The sequence below is a fragment of the Vulpes vulpes genome, chromosome 15 (assembly GCF_048418805.1).
Source record: "Vulpes vulpes isolate BD-2025 chromosome 15, VulVul3, whole genome shotgun sequence".
Taxonomy (NCBI): domain Eukaryota; kingdom Metazoa; phylum Chordata; class Mammalia; order Carnivora; family Canidae; genus Vulpes; species Vulpes vulpes.
Window position 1 is genome coordinate 112879913 of NC_132794.1, and position 17142 is coordinate 112897054.

The 17142-nt window shown below is 47.7% G+C and overlaps 1 protein-coding gene across 15 annotated transcripts in view; it reads right to left on the reverse strand.

Moving 5' to 3' along the window:
* Positions 1-14967: 14967 nt before the first annotated feature.
* Positions 14968-17142, reverse strand: part of C15H10orf90 (chromosome 15 C10orf90 homolog) — a 214569-nt gene continuing 212394 nt past the window's right edge. For all 15 annotated transcript variants that reach the window (XM_072740388.1, XM_072740390.1, XM_072740393.1 and 12 more), the window contains 2 exons: positions 15979-16078; positions 14968-15889 (listed from right to left, as the gene is read on the reverse strand). In XM_072740388.1, coding sequence (XP_072596489.1) covers positions 15851-15889; positions 15979-16078 — 139 coding nt within the window. In that variant the 3' untranslated portion in view covers positions 14968-15850. The remainder of the gene's footprint in view (positions 15890-15978; positions 16079-17142) is intronic.

The window sequence follows — 17142 nt, forward strand, 5'->3', positions numbered from 1 at the left end:
CTGCACACAAGGAAACAGCCTGAAGGGCAGATGACCTGTGAGTGTGAGTATGCTCTAGAGGTGAGGATGACCCCCAGCTGACAGCAAGGACCCGGGGACCCCAAGGGAACCCCCACATGAGGAACTGACTTCTGCCAATAGCCTGGATGAGCTTGCAAGTGGATTCATCCCCAAAGCCCCCAGAAAGGAATCCAACCTTGCAGACACCTTGATTTTCTCCTGGTGAGACCCTTCCAGATTCCGACCTACAGAACTGTAAAATAATAAATTTGTGTTGCTTTAAGTTTGTGGTAATTTGTCATAACAGCAAGAGAAAACCAGTGCAAGATTCATAATAAAAATGTTAGAAACTATACAAAAGCAAAAACAAACAAACAAAAAAAGCAAAAGCCATCTATACTATTATCATCTCTGGATAATCACTTAAATTTTACTTGAGATATATTATCTATTTAGCTATCTTAACCCAACTTGAGAGCATACTGGACATACATTTTATAACTCACTATTTTATTTTTATTTAGCAGATACTGATAGTATCCTAGGTCAATGAATTGTTTTCTCCATCCCTGACAATAGAATTTTTTTAAAAGATTCATTTATTTATTTCACAGGGAGAGAGAGAGAGAGAGAGAGAGAAAGTGCAAGTGAGGGGAGGCGCAGAGAGAGGGGGAGGCAAGCAGACTCCCTGCTGATCGTGGGGCCCCCACTCAGGGCTCCATCCCAGGACCCGGAGATCATGACCTGAGCCGAAATCAAGAGATGGAGGCTTAACCGCCTGAGCCACCCAGACGCCCCCTGAAAATAGAACTATAATCAGATCTTAGAAGAGTTCATGTAGAGGTCACACGGGGTGTGGGAACTTAGTAAGTGCCAGGAGCCACTTCCTGGAAGAGAGGGGGTCTTGAAGAGTGAGTAGGAGTTCAGTAGGTGAAGACAGGGTGACTTTCCCAGGAGGAGGAATAGTGTAGACAAGGATTGGGAGGCATGAGCCCAGAGCACGCTCCCTGCAGCTGCTGTGTCCTCTCTAGCCTAGAGGGTAGAGCAGGGGCTGGGAGGGGTGGGAGAGGCAGGAGGAAGGCTGGGGGCGGACCCCCGAGGACCCTCGACACTGGACGCTGCGGTGCTTAAGCTCTGGGAAAGCATCCTCTGAAAGACCGTCCTCTTGTCTCGGTCCTGCCACTGTGTCTTGCAGGAAACACCTTGTGGACAAGTGACTTAGGGCTTCCTCCAAGAAAGAGCTGTGGGGGTTACTCAGCAGGTGAGACCTGCACAGACCAGATTTTCCTAGAACGATGCTCCAGCGCCAGCAAACCACACTCACCCGCAGGGGCTTCGACACAGTCATTACCTTGAAGCCTTTATGGAAAACGGAGATCGTTCTAATCTCTTGACAACAACCCACCTCGGAACTGAAATCGCTGACACAGAAATAAGCACATTTAATTACTACCAACGTTCAAGCAGGTCTTGGCAGAAAGACAGACGTCATCAGCTACGCTGTGCCCACCTCGCACGTTCTGGAACTGCTCCTCTGGTAAAAACCCTTGACTTCCAAGCAGCCGCTTAATGGGGCAGCAGGCCGTTGTGGGGGTTGCGGGGGAGTCTGTTTTCCTCCTTGGGGACACAGGTAAGACAGTCAGGGGCCCTCTGCAAACACCCCCTCCGTCCCCCACACTGGCCCATCTCTGGCGCGCTGGGGTTCGCTCTGTCTTGCTTGTTCCCAAGCAGAAGATGGGAACAGGGTCTGCTCACTGAAGTGCCAAGTCTTTCTGTCCTGGAATAATGAAGTAATTCCCACTCTTGTCTCCAGACTGGAGGGGATGAGTCATGTAGGACAACACCCTCCTCTTTTTCCCCAGCAATACATCTTCCCAAGCAGGGGAGATAGCCGAGAGTTGCCAGGGCCCTGGCTTTGTCCGGGGCCCAGGAGGGTTTTCTGCGTCCATGTGTCGCGCTGTCTGCAGACCCAGGCCTGAAACCGTAGAAGGCCTTCTCCTTCCCCCGGCCTCTTCCCTCAAACTCGCCGGCCTCCTAATCCGGCCCTAATTCCACCTGGGCACTCTGTCTGCTGCCCTTTAAAACATCAAAGAACAGCTGCTCGCTTGGACATAATGGGTGTCTTTGTTACCCCTGAAGAACTGGAACCTTTAAAATGTCACTTCCTTGACGATTTCGTTTGGTATAAATGAAACCGATTTTCAAGTTAAAACTTGCACTTGGAGGTTGAATTCCCCGGGATCGTGTCTCTCTGCCTTTCCGCTGGCTCACCCCGTGGGTCTGACACCCTGACGTAGATGGATAGGGCTCTCTTGCAAACCCTGGAACTCTCGCAGTTCCTAAATCCTCCCCATCTGAACGTGAAGAGCCATCCCTGAGGATGCACTCCTGTGACCGTGCGTTCCGGCCCTGAGAATATTGCTATTTTTAATGATTTTCTTGTCTCTTCAAGCAGCCGTTAATGGTTGTGCTCATCTTAGAACCGATCCTTTTTTTAAGTTTGGATGGAATCCCATAGTAGAGAGTGACCAGTTCCTGCCTGTGTCCTGCACTGGCATCCACTAGAGTTGTGCCACCAAGTCTTCGTGCTCATTGGAGCCATCAGCTCAGGCTGCGCTCTGCCCAGAAGGTAGAGCCTGAATTTATCCTGGACGCCAGCAAGAAGGCTGGCAAGGAATAGCACCCTGCTTTTCAGAGTCGGTGCTAGGACCTGCTACACCCACACAGAGCTAATCTCTCACCAAGCAGACTGGAGGCCTCTATGCTCAGGACGTTGGAGGACAGTCACCCTTGGCCCAAAGGCACTAGGGTGCAGGGTGCAGAGCCTCGAGCAATATGACAATCAAAACGACCAGTCATCTAATGTTAACGGGAACATTTTTCCCCAGGTCAGCGACTACTGTTTCTGAGAGTCAGCTTTTTAGGGGGTGGAGAGGGGAGTCTTCATTATCAGGTGCTGGTTGCTCTGGTTGTGGCCAGAACAAAAACAAAAACCATGTACATTTTCTAAAGACAAACTGGTCCCAAACTCACCCCTCCTCTGTCCCACAATGTGCCCCACCCCATGAATCTCCATTTGCATTCTTTTACCCCCAAGGCATGGCTCAAGGGGGCAGATAGGTTTACTCATAGGGTCACTCCCTGATGGTGCAGTGGCTTCCAGAATGATTCCCAGGCTGCATGTGGGTTTAGGAGAGAAGGGAGCCGTTGGTTATGGAATGGCCTTGGGCATGGAATGGGGAGAAAGTTAGGTCCTCTTTGCAGTACTCCTGGGGAGTCCCTCTGCATTCACTGTCCCTGTTAGAGGGGTCCTCTGGCAAGTGGTGTTTGAGACTCCAGGCTTCCCTCTGGGCTCTCTGTTCCCAGCAGGAGAGGGTAGCCTGGCTCGCAAATTAGATGGCTTCCCCATTTAGTGGGGCTTTCAGGATGACCCCCCCTCCCCCAGACACACATCCCGCCCACCCAAACCTTCAGTCCATAACATTGCTATTTCCCAGGGGTAATAAGTACTTCATTCATGACCTTTTAATGGGTAAGATTTTTTCAGATGAATATATGAGTTTTTGTAACCATTTCTTTGTTGTTGGATGTTTGGCTTATTCACATTTTTTTTTTCTTTAAAGATTTTATTTACTTATTTATTTGAGAGAGAAAGAGACAGAGACAGAAAGAGTGTTTGCAAGTGCAGGGAATGAGTGCAGGGGGAGGGAGAGAGTATCTCAAGCAGAATCCCAGCTGCGTGCAGAGCCCAAAGTGGGGCTCAATTTCACAATCCTGAGATCATAACCTGAGCCGAAACTAGGAGTTGGACACTTAACCAACTGGGCCATTCAGGCACTCCTCACATTATTTTCCTCTTAAAAAGAATATTGTAATTACATTTCTTACACAACGCCCTTTCAAAACTTTAAAAGTTTCTAGAATGCTAGCAGTAGGATTGTTAGTTCAAAAGAAATGTTCATTTTACAGTTCAGATATGTATTTCTAAGTTGATTTCAAAAGATTTGTATTGGGATCCCTAGGTGGCTCAGCGGTTTAGCACCTGCTTTCAGCCTAAGGCGTGATTCTAGAGTCCTGGGATCGAGTCCCACGTTGGGCTCCCTGCGTGGAGCCTGCTTCTCCCTCTGCCTGTGTCTCTGCCTCTCTCTCTGTGTCTCTAATAAATAAATAAAATCTTTAAAAAAAAAACAACAAAAGAGTTGTATCAACTTATTGTCCAGACAGTAATTTTTTAAATTACTTTAAAAACTTGAGAGGTGGGATCCCTGGGTGGCGCAGCGGTTTGGCGCCTGCCTTTGGCCCAGGGCGCGATCCTGGAGACCCGGGATCGAATCCCACATCAGGCTCCCGGTGCATGGAGCCTGCTTCTCCCTCTGCCTGTGTCTCTGCCTCTCTCTCTCTCTGTCTGTGACTATCATAAATAAATTAAAAAAAAAAAAACTTGAGAGGTAAATAAGTGATAAATGCCCTAAGATAGCATAAATTTTTGTTTTTATCTAATTATAAAGGCAGAAAACTTGGAAAACATAAAAAGAAGAAAATAAAGTACAAAGGTCACTATTTTGAGAAGGAGATGATTTCTGCAACTTAGTATCAAATAGTTCAGAAAAATAATATATACAGTTTTACATAACATGTGTACTATGACACTATGACACATATACCATATATACACATGCAATACCTATGTGTATATATAATGTATATATGAAATAGAAATATTATACACATTATATATATGTCATATATAGATTGCCTAATGTACTTACCTGTACATGCATATTGCATATAATATATATTATTTTATAGAGAGTCACAATATATATTGTGTGTGTGTGTGGAGAGAGAAAGAGGGAGAGAATAGTAAGGCAAATGTGGTAAAATGTTAACACAGTTGGTGAGCCTGGGTGAAGGTCTGTGAAGGTGTGTGAGCATTCTTTGTGCTGCTCTTGGAACTTACCTATCAATGTGATACTATTTTAAAATAAAACATTAATTGATTTTGGATTTGGAGATTTCTCCCTATGCATAAAAACACTGTTTTCTGCCAATTTATGGGTTCATACTATTTAGGTTTTTTTTTTTAGTAGCAGCTCCATAGCATTACGCTGTACCATAAATATGCTGCCCTGACCTTGGTACATCATCTTATGGATCTTCCTTAATTTCCTTCCTGTGGAACTTTTAAGTTTTTTCCAGTTTTTCATTATTAAAAAATAAAATTTCAATTAAGTGTCCCTAGACACAAAGCTTTAATCTTTGGTGAATTTCCTTCCTGGGAAGGGCTGCTAACATAAATGGTCAAATGCCGCTGGACAGGTTGGGGTAATTCGCTCCGCCACTCAGCATGCAGGGGTCTGCTCTGTCTGGTGCCAGAAAGAGAGCCCTGCTCCAAGCTGCTCAAGGGGGAAGCGGGCTCCACTGTAGGCTCAGCCGCAGGAAGCACAGCCTGGCATTGCAGACCTGGAGGGTCTCCCTTGTGCAGGATTTCCTCCACCCCACCCTCCTCTGGGCAGGCTGGGACCTCCTTTGCAAAGCTCTGAGCTCTCACCACTCCTTCACTCCCACTCGAGGGATCCTCTGGCTCCCACTTCAGGACCTTGCAGTTGAGCCGCTCCCCACGGTTTGCACAGGTGGGATAGCATGTGTGCTAGGCGTGGGGTGGACAGAGCACAGATATCTTAAAACTGAGCAGGGCCCAAGAGGCAATGGCCCACACCTCAATCTCATAGGGCTCCCTGTGCATTTTACTACAGTTTTCTTTCACGCTTAAAAAAGAAAAAAAAAAACACCAGAAAATTTGATAGTTTGAAACATTATTTTAATTCATTTCTTTGGATGCTAGTGTTCTTTACCAGTTGTGCATGTTTGTTGATCATTTCTCTGTCTTCTGCCAAAGATTTGTTCATGTCCTTCCACCATATTTGTACCGAATGCTGTTTTTCCTTCGTTCATCTGTCTGAAGCCTTTATAAAGGACATCACCCTCTGCTGCATAGTTCAAATAAACATCTGTCCCACTTTGCTATTCAACTATTTACAGTGTTTACAGTGTCATTTGACATTCAGCAATTTCCCATTCTTGCATCAGCAAATCTAAGTGGGTTTGTTTTGTTTTTTTACTACAGCTCCATATTTGGAGAAATGCTCCTTCTTTTGCTCTTGCCAGAAAGGTGTGCGTTCCGCGTGCTCAAGCATTGGTGCTCTGCACCGCGTCCCCTCTCACGCCACCCATGCGGTCCCTGGCACAGCACCCCAAGTAGGTGCTCAATCAATACGTGGTTGCTGTTGACTCGAGTGAAGGGTAATGAAAACTCTTTATGGTCTAATGACTTTGAACATTATTTGAAAGGCTGCAAATGAGAATTCAAGAAGCAATGCCCTAAATGGTACCCTAGTGCCTCTCAGAGGATCTGGCTAATTGAATTCAAACCATATGTGGGGCTGTCTTTCCCAGGACAATATGCTCAGAAGGCAGTGGAGATGAGCTGCCTTTCCAGAGCCTGGCAGTCCCATAACAGGACCAAATAAAGATTGAAGTCAACATCTTCCTTCTCTCCCTTCAGAGATTTGGATTATGATGTGTACCTTCTAGCGTTAATGACTTCTGAAAATTCCTAGAGCTGGCAATACAGTGCTCATCTGCAAACAGCAATGCAAGTGCCTTGTTTTAAAGCAGAAAGTGGTGTCCATAAGCCCGAGGCAATGAGTTAACTGTTACCACAGATCTTTTCACGATGTCTCTCAGCACGTATATGGAGACAACCACGAAATCACCGTGCTGGGCCTTCTTATGGCTCCAGGACTTTGGATCTCATTTTAGAAAGTGTTCACAGAAAGCAAAACAAAAACAAAAAGCATGTAGTACATTTTCTAAAGACAAACTGGTCCCATGGTGTCCCTGTGTTTTTCAGCTTTGTGGGGTGGGGGCAATCTCTTGTTTGAAATCTTGCTCTTTTTTTTTTTTTTTGACAGAATTATTGATTCTGTGTTGACTCCTTGACTATGAGATCATGAACTCTCTTGGTCATCACAAATAAACATCTAAAGAATTGTCTCTTGCACCAACATCAAGAAAAAGGGAACTTGGGTTTTCTAAATAAAGTGTCCGGAGAAAACCAATGTGTGTTTTGCACAGATTATGTCATTAATAATGCATTTTTAGGTGAAGTTAATATTTTACGGGCTATTAATAATACATGTGTTTAGAGAAATGCATATATTCTATAGGAGGAGGAGAAAGTTTCAAATCTTGAATCACATCTTTGTATTGCAGTGCGGTTGGGACCCACAATTTGATGAAAACTTGCTGTTACTTTGTGTTGAGACTAAAGTTTCTTCATTGATGTAACCTGGAAAGTTCAGAATTCTGCTTCTAGCTGAGGCTGCTGCTAGCACCCGCACCCCTCCTTACCCATCATGCACTTCAGCCACGGCTCTGAGCACCATCAATGCCAAAGTAAGGGCTTTGAAGCATCAAGCAGGGCATGTGAATGGCACTTATTATGTGTATACATCAGACGTTGTCTCAACTCAGAATGTGATTTAAACTTAACGGCAATTTTTGTTCAGAATTGGAAAGGGTCTGTCTCTCCCATTACCTTTGAGTTTGAAGAGACAGCTTACGCAATGTTTGCTTTCCCAGATGGAGTGAGACACAGAAGGGAGACAAGCGTGGAACAGCTGGTGAGGCCCAGATGCAGTGAAAAACTGGCTGGTGACATTGAAATGAGAACATCCTGACACCCATGGGTGCCAGGCTCCCTGCCAGTTGCTGAGGAGGAGAAGTACGGCATAACCCCTGCCCCCGGGGTGCTCTCAACCTAGTGAAACATCACAGTACTCCGTTATTCTCATGTCATGATAAACCTACTTAAGTCTTCCTTATTCTGTAGCCCCTGACGTCTTGCTGTGAAGGATGCAAATAACCAAGGCAAATATTTTCTAATTTTATTTCCCTGAAGCTTTGAGGTATCCTATTCCATATGTTAAGTCTGATGGAGTTCAGAACATGTAGTCCCCAAACACAACATCTTACCATGTTTTAAGCATATGTTAAGCTGAAGGAATGTGAGAAATGCAGGTGCAAGGAAGACTCCCTGACCCCTCCTTCTCCCTGAAGCCATCCTAAGACCCTCCTGTGAGAGGTGCTTCCCTACCTGGAGGAAAGGAGCATCCTTATCTCAGAAGGGGAGACACTCCAAGAGGGCTTTGGGTGAGCAGGCCTTGCTAATTTTCCTGCTCTTTACTCCCCTTTGCTCATGCCTGTAGTCCTACCATGTTTTCCCATGACTGTCCACTCCTCTACCGACCTAGTTCAAAAACATATCAACCAATTCTTCAATGGTTCATTTCCTAATGATGGCTCCCACATTACAGAACATTTATAGCAAACAAATGACCCTGCTTGTCTCCTTTGAATCTGTTTTTGTTGATTTTTCAGACCTGAAGAAGGTTGAGGATGAGTTTTTCCTTCAGGGGACACAAGTCTCCCCCTGTGTCAGTAAAGTTACCTAAAATGTCAATGAAATCCGAAAGCATGTCTTCATTCTTCAGCACACACAGGTGCAGCATGGGCCGCATAGAAGCTTGGGGCTCTGGAGGGCGACAGGCCTGGCTCCCACCTCAGTCCAGCTCCCTGACATAGAATAACCTGGGCAAGGTAACACCCATCCTCGAGAGGATTGCACTCCCTCATGCCAAATGGAGCTTATTCTGTGGGTCTCGGCACACTGGTGCACTTCTCTTAATTCAGACATCAGCTCCAGGGAGGCAGAGGGGAGGCAATGTAACCAGCCTTCAAGGATGTTCATCTTTCTACTCTGAGCTCTGAGGCCCTACCCTGCAGGAGGACCAGATGGGAACTAGGATCTAGGGTCCCTTGCTTCTCAATGTATGGCCTCTGCTCAGTGCTGAGTGGGATTCTAGTACTTTAAAAGAAGCTTTTTTTGTGCAAGTCTTCTACACATGGCAGTTTCCCCACCTGATGCTCAGTTGATCTGTCTCAGACTTGGAAGAAACAGTGACGGGTTGCAGACGTTCCCTGAGAAATATTAGTTGGCCTCAAGATGGTAACAAAGGGGTTTTCAAGAGTGATCTGAAACCATACTAATCTTAGAAGCTCTAATCAAAAAAAAAAAAAAAAGAAGAAGAAGCTCTAACCACCCCCTCCTTATGTCACACACTGCAGTCCACCTCCTGTTCAAAGGAAGCCAGTCCAGATCCTACCTACCCTCTACCTGCTAGGAGTATTCTGAGGGTAATGAATGTGAAGTGGACATGATTTGTAAATGTGTAGACTTTTGACTCAGACACAAAAAAGGGCACCTGGGTGGCTCAGTGTTTGAGCATCTGCCTTCAGCTCAGGTGATGATCCTGGGGTCCTGGGGTCAAGTCTTGTATTGGGCTCCCTGGAGGGAGTCTGCTTCTCCCTCTGTCTGAGTCTCTGCCTCTCTGTGTCTCTCATGAATAAATAAAATCTTTAAAAGGGGAGGGGATATCTCAGAATATGAAAAGAGACCACTGAATAGCTTTGAGACCTAAAGCCCACTCTCTTGACATCTTTCATGAGACAATGGTCTTGAAGCCAAGCATTATGGGGCAGGAAGAATGAACTTTCTAAACGCCTTGATTTTCATGAGCATATCAAGCACTCTGCTGAAGGGACAAGATCCTGGAGATTATGTGGCAGGGACAGAGAAAATCCAGGATATGACCCAGAGGAGAAATCCACTTCCTCTAGGTTGGACAGAGGAAGGGCTTTAATTTGTTTCTCCAGCATGTTTCTAGGCCTTTCCATGAGGCATGCAGGAAGGCAGCAGGAAGTTCCTGATATACTGTGCCTGAGAATGCAGAAGCGGAGCCCAGTCAGCACGGAGAACTGGCAGGCTCAAGCTGAGAGAGCACACAGGCTGTAGACTGGGGTAGCAGGTGCCAGTAGAGTGGGAAGGAACATTGTGAGCTGCAGAGGATGGCAAGGGTCCTATCTTAGGCTACTTGGGGTGCCATGAATACCACTGACTGGGAGATGTACACAACAGAAATAGCTCACAGTCCAGAGGCTAGGAAGTCCAAGATCCACGTAGCAGCAATCTACATTTCACTCTGAGGTCTCTGCTCTTGGCGTTTGTAGGCAGCCACCCCTGTGTCGTGTGCTCACATGACCTCTTTATGCATTTTGAGGGACAGAGTGCAAGCTTTCCAGTGTCTTGCCTTAAAAGGATGCTAATCCTGACAGATCAGAGCCACATCCTCATGACCTCACTTAGCCTTTTTTTTTTTTTTTTTTTTGACCTCACTTAGCCTTAATTACATCCTTAGATGCTTCATCTCCAAACACAGCCATAGGGGGCTGGGGCTTCAACATGTGAATCTGGACGCAACACAGACATTCAGTCCAAAACAGGACCTTTGCTCTCCGAGGACCTTGGAAGCAGATGCGACCCTGTGTCTTACTCCTCCCTGACCTGTCTCATGTCTATAGGTGAGACATGAGATGCACATATCAATAAACTTCTGTTCGTCTTTTATTAATTTGTCCTTTATTATGAGGCTTAGCTGAGAACCTAGGATAGAGAGAGGAAAAATGTTCTCCTCCCCTACCATATAAAGCACATGGCAAGCATGTGGCAAGCATGTGGTTAGCCCTCAAAAGGAAAACAACATTCTCAGCCATTAGTTTTTGATACATTTGAACACATTTTGATACATGGATCCCGGGCTCAGCAGGTTTTTGTCCGGGTTTCTCTTCTGTTCTGCTCATGACCCATCGATCAGAAACCACTTCGTGCATCAGAGGCTAGGAAGTGGGGGAACCACACTAAATCACCAATGTAGAATTATGGTTGAAACCCCTCAATGTGAAAAAAGGCTTCGTCATATTCCCTTAATCCGAGTCAAATCCCCGGCTAGAAACATCAATGTCTGCACGTACCATTTTCATCCACACAAAAGGTATCTGCTATCCACTGGGGAGGAGAAGCTTCGCCTGGCTAATGAAATGTCATAGGCTACCAAAGTCCCAGAAAACTACCCTGAATCACTTTGTCATTTTGATTTAACAAACGTTTCAGCCCAGCGAGCAAGACTTGGAATTATAATTATGTCAGCATCTGATAATTAAATCCCCTTAATCAGCCTTCATGTATACTTTTCAACCAAAACAAGCACAAAAAATTCTGCACATGCCCTCAGTAGATTTCAGTGCTAAGGGACATATTTGGCAACACATGACCAGTACGTGGATGGTCATCACAAACCCCTCTGGTATCCGTGTCACGACATGAGTCACAAGGAACCACAGTGGATACAACACATAACTGTGGCTTTACTTCCTCAGAAATCGGCAGCAGTGAAAGATGCCTCATTCCCCTCTCCCGGACATCAGCAGGCAAGCAGCAGCCCCGTTGGCTTTGATGAAAGGATATGACACATGGTATGTGCTTAACGCGGGGGACGGTCGTAATACCTTCTCCCTGACGTCAGTTCCAGCTGCTGCCCTGTGTCAGGCAGGTCAGCAAAGTCATCCCCCAGACGCTTTTCCATCTCTCCCTCCTGGTGCTGTTTCATCAAAAAGACTCAAAGAAACTCATGACTGTTTTTCTCTGCAGTTTAGGCCATAAACTTGGTTCTCTTCCTCCTTAGTCTTGGAGAAGAATAAGCCAGCATTCTTGAAGATCCTAGAGGAAAGTAAAGGCTCCCCCCCACTCCCCCCACCCCACTTCCAGCCTCTGATGTGCTAAGATCTGAGAGATCTTAGCTTGAAGTCACGCTTTGGCTGCAGCCCGGCAGGTGCCCGCAGCATCCAGAACGGGGACGCGAGCAGCTGCTTAGAGACGCGAGGAGAAATGGATGCTTCTCAGCTCCTCCTCCCCTACACTCACCCCAGACAACCCCCTCAGACAGTCTCTGGGGGGCTCGGGATCAGAACTGTGCTGGAGGCAGCCGACGGACTTGAAACAAAACCCCTCGGTTGGAGGGGAGGCTTGCCAAGGCCGTTGCTAGGTTCCAGGTGGAGAAAACATTTGCGGGAAGGAGCCCGGCACTCGGGGACCCAGCAGCCCGACCCCGAGGAGAAAGGGGGACACCCGGGGAATCCCACAGAGTTTTCTGACAACCGTCTCTCCTGATGAGCGGGGACATGTCCTGGCAGCTCGGGGCAGACAGAGGAGGGGAGAAATGCAGAGAGGTTGCCAGCCTGCGTGGGTCCCCGGTGAGGGCCAGGCCAGCTCGCTGCCAGCCACCCAGGGGCTCTGCAGCCGCACCGGCGGGCAGCTCTCACCTACCCATGAAAGGGCACACGAGGCACAAGCCTCTGCCGATAGACTCGTTTTAATCACTCCACAGATCGTTTCCTTTGCTCTCAGTGTGCCCGCCAACGCTCTCACACAGAGCCCCCTGAGTCATTCCTGCACCCCGTTTCTGCTCCCTTAGCCCAGAAGGCCGGGGTCCCCACTGGGGACAGCCACCTGCCGGGTGGCCTCATCGTCTCGTCCTTCCGCACCTGGCCGGCCTCGATCTCAGAGCGTGGGGCATCGGAGACGGGTCCAGGTCCAGAGCCGGCGATTCTTACGCCTGGTGTCGAAATGGGAGAGCTTCCCAGGCAAGAGCCTTTGCAACCACCCTTCAGCCACTGGCGTTTCCCAAACGGTTCTTTCAAAGAGCCTCGTTTCATGTGAGCAAGCATTTGCTGACTCACTCAGGGAGCACACAGCTTCCAGGAAGTTTGGTTGGCAATCCGTGCTGGCTTAAAAAAAAAAAAAAAAACCCCAAGGCAATTGTTTTTCCATTATTCCATTACCAGCTGGCAGAAAGGATAAATACCAAAATAGGAATTTCTCTTTCGACATGAAGTCATGGAGACCGCAGTGAGACAGGCCGGTCCTGTTACCGGCTGTCCAGCTCAAATTATTTCAAATGTTGCTGGGTTCGAGCTCACGAACCGTCAGCTGCACATCTTCGGCTCCTGCTACCTGCTGTATCGCCGGAGAGCCATTCCAAGGCCAGAACCCAAATATGCTCAGATGCAAAGAAATCAGCTCCAGGATGAATCTGATTATTGAAGTGACAAAGGTAGAGTCTCCTTAGGATATCAAAATCATTGAAGTCTTTCCTGAAGTCTCATTTTAAGAAGAGAATCAGGCAACTGGGGCAGCCAGCTCCTGAGAGAGATATAAGGGGTGTCTCTTAGATTTCAAGACCTGACTTCCATATTTATTCTAACACTATTATATTTCTGTTATAACCTTATTAAGACAGAAAGGGAATGCAGGATATCCAAAATTTACTCATCCACATCACAAAACAAACAACAGGGGAAAAAATTCAGTTTAGCAGAAAGCAGGACTTTCACTTGCAGCCCTGGCCTGAGCTGGCTGCCCCGGAGCACAGACCAGCTGGAGCCAGACATCACAAACTCCTACCCGGACTCCACCTCCGGGCCCTTAGTTACGAAATGTCTAAGGGCATTCGATCCCAAGTTGACTCTTTCTTACTATTTAGATTTTAAGACCTGGCATCCGCTTTACAAAGGGGGTAAACTCTTCACCGGCAACTTTTGGAAGTTGGCTGCATGCAGGAATTCTGAGATATTTAGTTGCTAAGTGACATCAACCCACTTCTTAGCAAGTGTCCTAGAACAGTCTAGAAATGGTTGGGGACTGGATTTAAGTTACCGGTTAGGAAAAGCTTGGAAACTCTCTGAAGATGGTAAAGAAACGTAAGAAAAGCTAAGGAACTTGCTGGGCCAGTGTTTGATGGTGTGATCTCATCCTTGCAGAGCTGCCCCTCTTGCCTACCGTTGAGATGGATCTGGGCCCTCTACATGGTTTCCCGCCACTTGCGGGCACAATGCTAAGCTTTGTTGGTAAAGGAGACAGAGACACTGTGAGACAGAAGGGCGCTGCTTCCTAGGTCTGAGACAGTTGGCTCTGTGGGCTCCTGTGGGTCAGGTGGTGGCTGCTTCCCCGGCACCCCCTCAGTCGATCCTGCAAGCAGAGTAACATGGCTTCCACATGCATCCTAGACAGCTGGCTTCCAGCAAATTCTAGAGGGTGGATTTTCAACAAGATCTGTCAGCAGGGACCACAGGCATGCCTGTCACCTGCTGAGCCACAACCATTCCCTCTCCATCCTATCTAGGCCTCAGCCCAGGACAGGAGAGGATGCTCCTCATGGGCAGGGATGCTCCTTTTCTGCGTGGCTCCTACCTGCATGCTTTGCAGTTCCTTCTCCCTCTCGCTGGCCGATCCCTCGTTCCTGCAGCTCCGTTATGGTAAATAGTCATATACATTACACATCCCTGGCCAAGCTACCGTGTGGTTTCTCTCCCCTGATTGGATCCAGACTGATAACCTGGTCTAGGGGCCCAGACTGCGGAGCAAACCAGCTGAGACCTGAATCCAGAGTCTGCTCCCTGCTGTGTTGTTCTATCATCTCTGGTCGGCGGGTTCTGATACGATGTGCCCAAAGGGCGAAGCACCAATCCATCCTGGAGGGCAGGGCAGAGGGGACGGTGTCAGGACAGAACCCAAAGGCTGAATTTTTAAGCAATTTCCCAGTAGATACATAAATGAAAGGCATTCCTGAAAGGGGACGGTGTATGAAGCCCTGGAAGGAGGGAAAGTGACATCCCCAGTCTGGGGACGGAGCTGCCAGTAGGGCTCCTGCTTAGTCTCCCCAACCTCCCCGCATTCTGGGGTGATTCCTAGTGAGATCAGAGGCCTTTGGAATCCTAACCCTCGCTCTCCAGTTTCCCTGTTTTCTCACCCCTGCTCTCTGGGGACAACCCGGGGCCTCTCTCTCTCCAGGGCCTCGGGGCAGGGGCTCCTGACCTGGGTGCTGTGGTGGTAAGAAGGTGGCAGAGGAGTGGGTTAGAGGCCCCCACTGGCCGTGATCTCATTTCTCAACAAGCATCCTCCACAGCAGCTTCGGCTCATAGCAGAGAATACACAGCAGAGCGACATTCTCATTTTTGTAATAACCACATTTATTTCCATTTTTGATAAAAACTAGTTAGTTCTTAACTCCCCAAACACACATGTACAAATAATGAACATTGTCAACGTTGGAAGAGCAAATGGCAGAGCTGGGGCCCTCAGGCCACCTTTAGCAACACAGCTTTTGTTTTGGGAGGGGGGGGCTTTGCAGGAAACACTGAAGTTACCTATAATTTTTCTCCCACCGATTCTGCTCCCCTAGCTCCTGTAGAAACAGACTTTCTATCAATGAAGAGAAGCAGTCAGAGTGGGGTGCGGTAGTGAGGACGGCCCTGCCCACCCCGGGGTCACAGACAAACAGACTGCACGTTCCCGAGTCCCGGACGGAGCACCTGCTTGCGTCCACGGTCAGCTTCCAGCAGCACGCGGCTCACACATCCAGGGAGTTTTTAAACATCCTGGGTGCTGACCCAAAGTCTGGAGTTGGCTGAACTGGCAAAAATTGGGACTGACACTGAAAAAGTGATAGATGCGGGTACCAAAAATCCGATGAACAAGAATAACCCCCTGGGATCTAGGCCCGTGGAACCGTGTAAGGCCTTTCTGCCTCGGTGGGAATGGTGGGGGCAAACATCAGAAGCCAAAGGTCAATTCCAAATTGGAAAAATGAGGAGCCTGTTCCTACCGGTTCACATCACGTGGGTCACCCCTTGATGGCCTGCCGACCCGCTCCCTCAAGGGTTAGTGTTTCTGTGCGGTTTGGGTAAGCAATTCAGGAAGCTATGTTTTCCTTTATGGGGGAAAAAAAAGAAAAGTAAGTGTTTCATATCATGAAGATAATGCTAAGTTTAATGCTTGATCCAGCGTTTGAAGTCCTCCCAGGGCCAGGTAGCGGGTCAGCAGGGCAGCCTGTGGTTAGACCGCGTTCCTTTGAAGGAGCTGGTCCAGTAATTGCTAGGGAAGCAGGAGACAAACACGTCAGGTTCAAGGTCAGCATCTGCGCGCCACACACACGTCACACCTGCTGGCGGCCGGGCCATTACCTTTTTGAAGACCTCAGCGCGGAGTCGGTTACTCTGTAAGATCACTCTCTTCTTTTGTTCCTCTTTTTTCTTTTTAACTTCCGGCAAGTTATTATAGATTCTGAAACAGAGTCAGAAAAACCCTCTGAGTGGTGGCGAGACACCGTGTGTGCCTGTGGCGGGTCTGTGTCCTGTCCTGGCGACAGGCTCTTCCACTTCAAAGGCAAGGCCAGCTGCGGATGGGCCATCTCGGATCTGCGAGACGCCGAGTCCCAGGGCTGCCCCGACAGGCCCCAGGACGGGCCAGGGGGGCTGTGACGGCGCCAACAGTCCGTGGGTCCCCCCCCCCACCCCGGGTCAGAGCGGGGAAGCCACCTGTCCACGGGGCAGTCACTTCTCTGCCCCTCCAGTCTGAGATAATTAATGACTCGCTTGCATAAAGTGGGAGATTCCAAACCCGCCACTTGGCCACTCCGTGTAAACTTGCCCCAGATACCTTTTTGCTACACAGTTTTTGGACACTTTCCCGTGACTTAGAAAAGGAGCAGGGAACAAATGGAAGTAGCAGGAGCCGCCTGGAAGATCACACATGTAAATGTGTGTCTACCTCTTAACCTGTTGCCTTCCCAATTCAAGTGCTTCCAGACACGTCTTAGGCATAAAGTATTATGTTTTGGTCCTGGTGTAAAATCAAGAGTTTCTGAGTTATGAGCAGGGCCCAAGAGACCTTCTTCTGGACCCTTCTTTCCTACCCCTTAACGGAAACTGTTTGTGTACGGACGCCAAAGGATATTTCTGCAAGAACCCACAGTAGAAGGACTGCAGCTGAGCTCTGGGATTGCTGTATACATGGCACTCGGATAAACACTTTTTTTTTTTTTTTCATTTTATCTCATGTCTGAAAGCCAGACAAAATTTGTTTAATAGGTTCTACAGTTAAAATAATAACTAACAATGAATAAAAACATTACTAATGACAATATTAGCAGCTGACCTTATCCTGGTTACTGAGCATGAGGCTAATCACCTGGCATAAATGTTCTCAATCCTCACAACAGTTGAAAGAGGCATGTTGTGTCCTCCAGAGTATGATTTCCCCCGCATTTTCCCCCTTTCTTTAAATTTAAGCTCAATTTGCCAGCATATAGTATAACCCCCAGGGGTCATTCCATCAAGTGTCCTCCT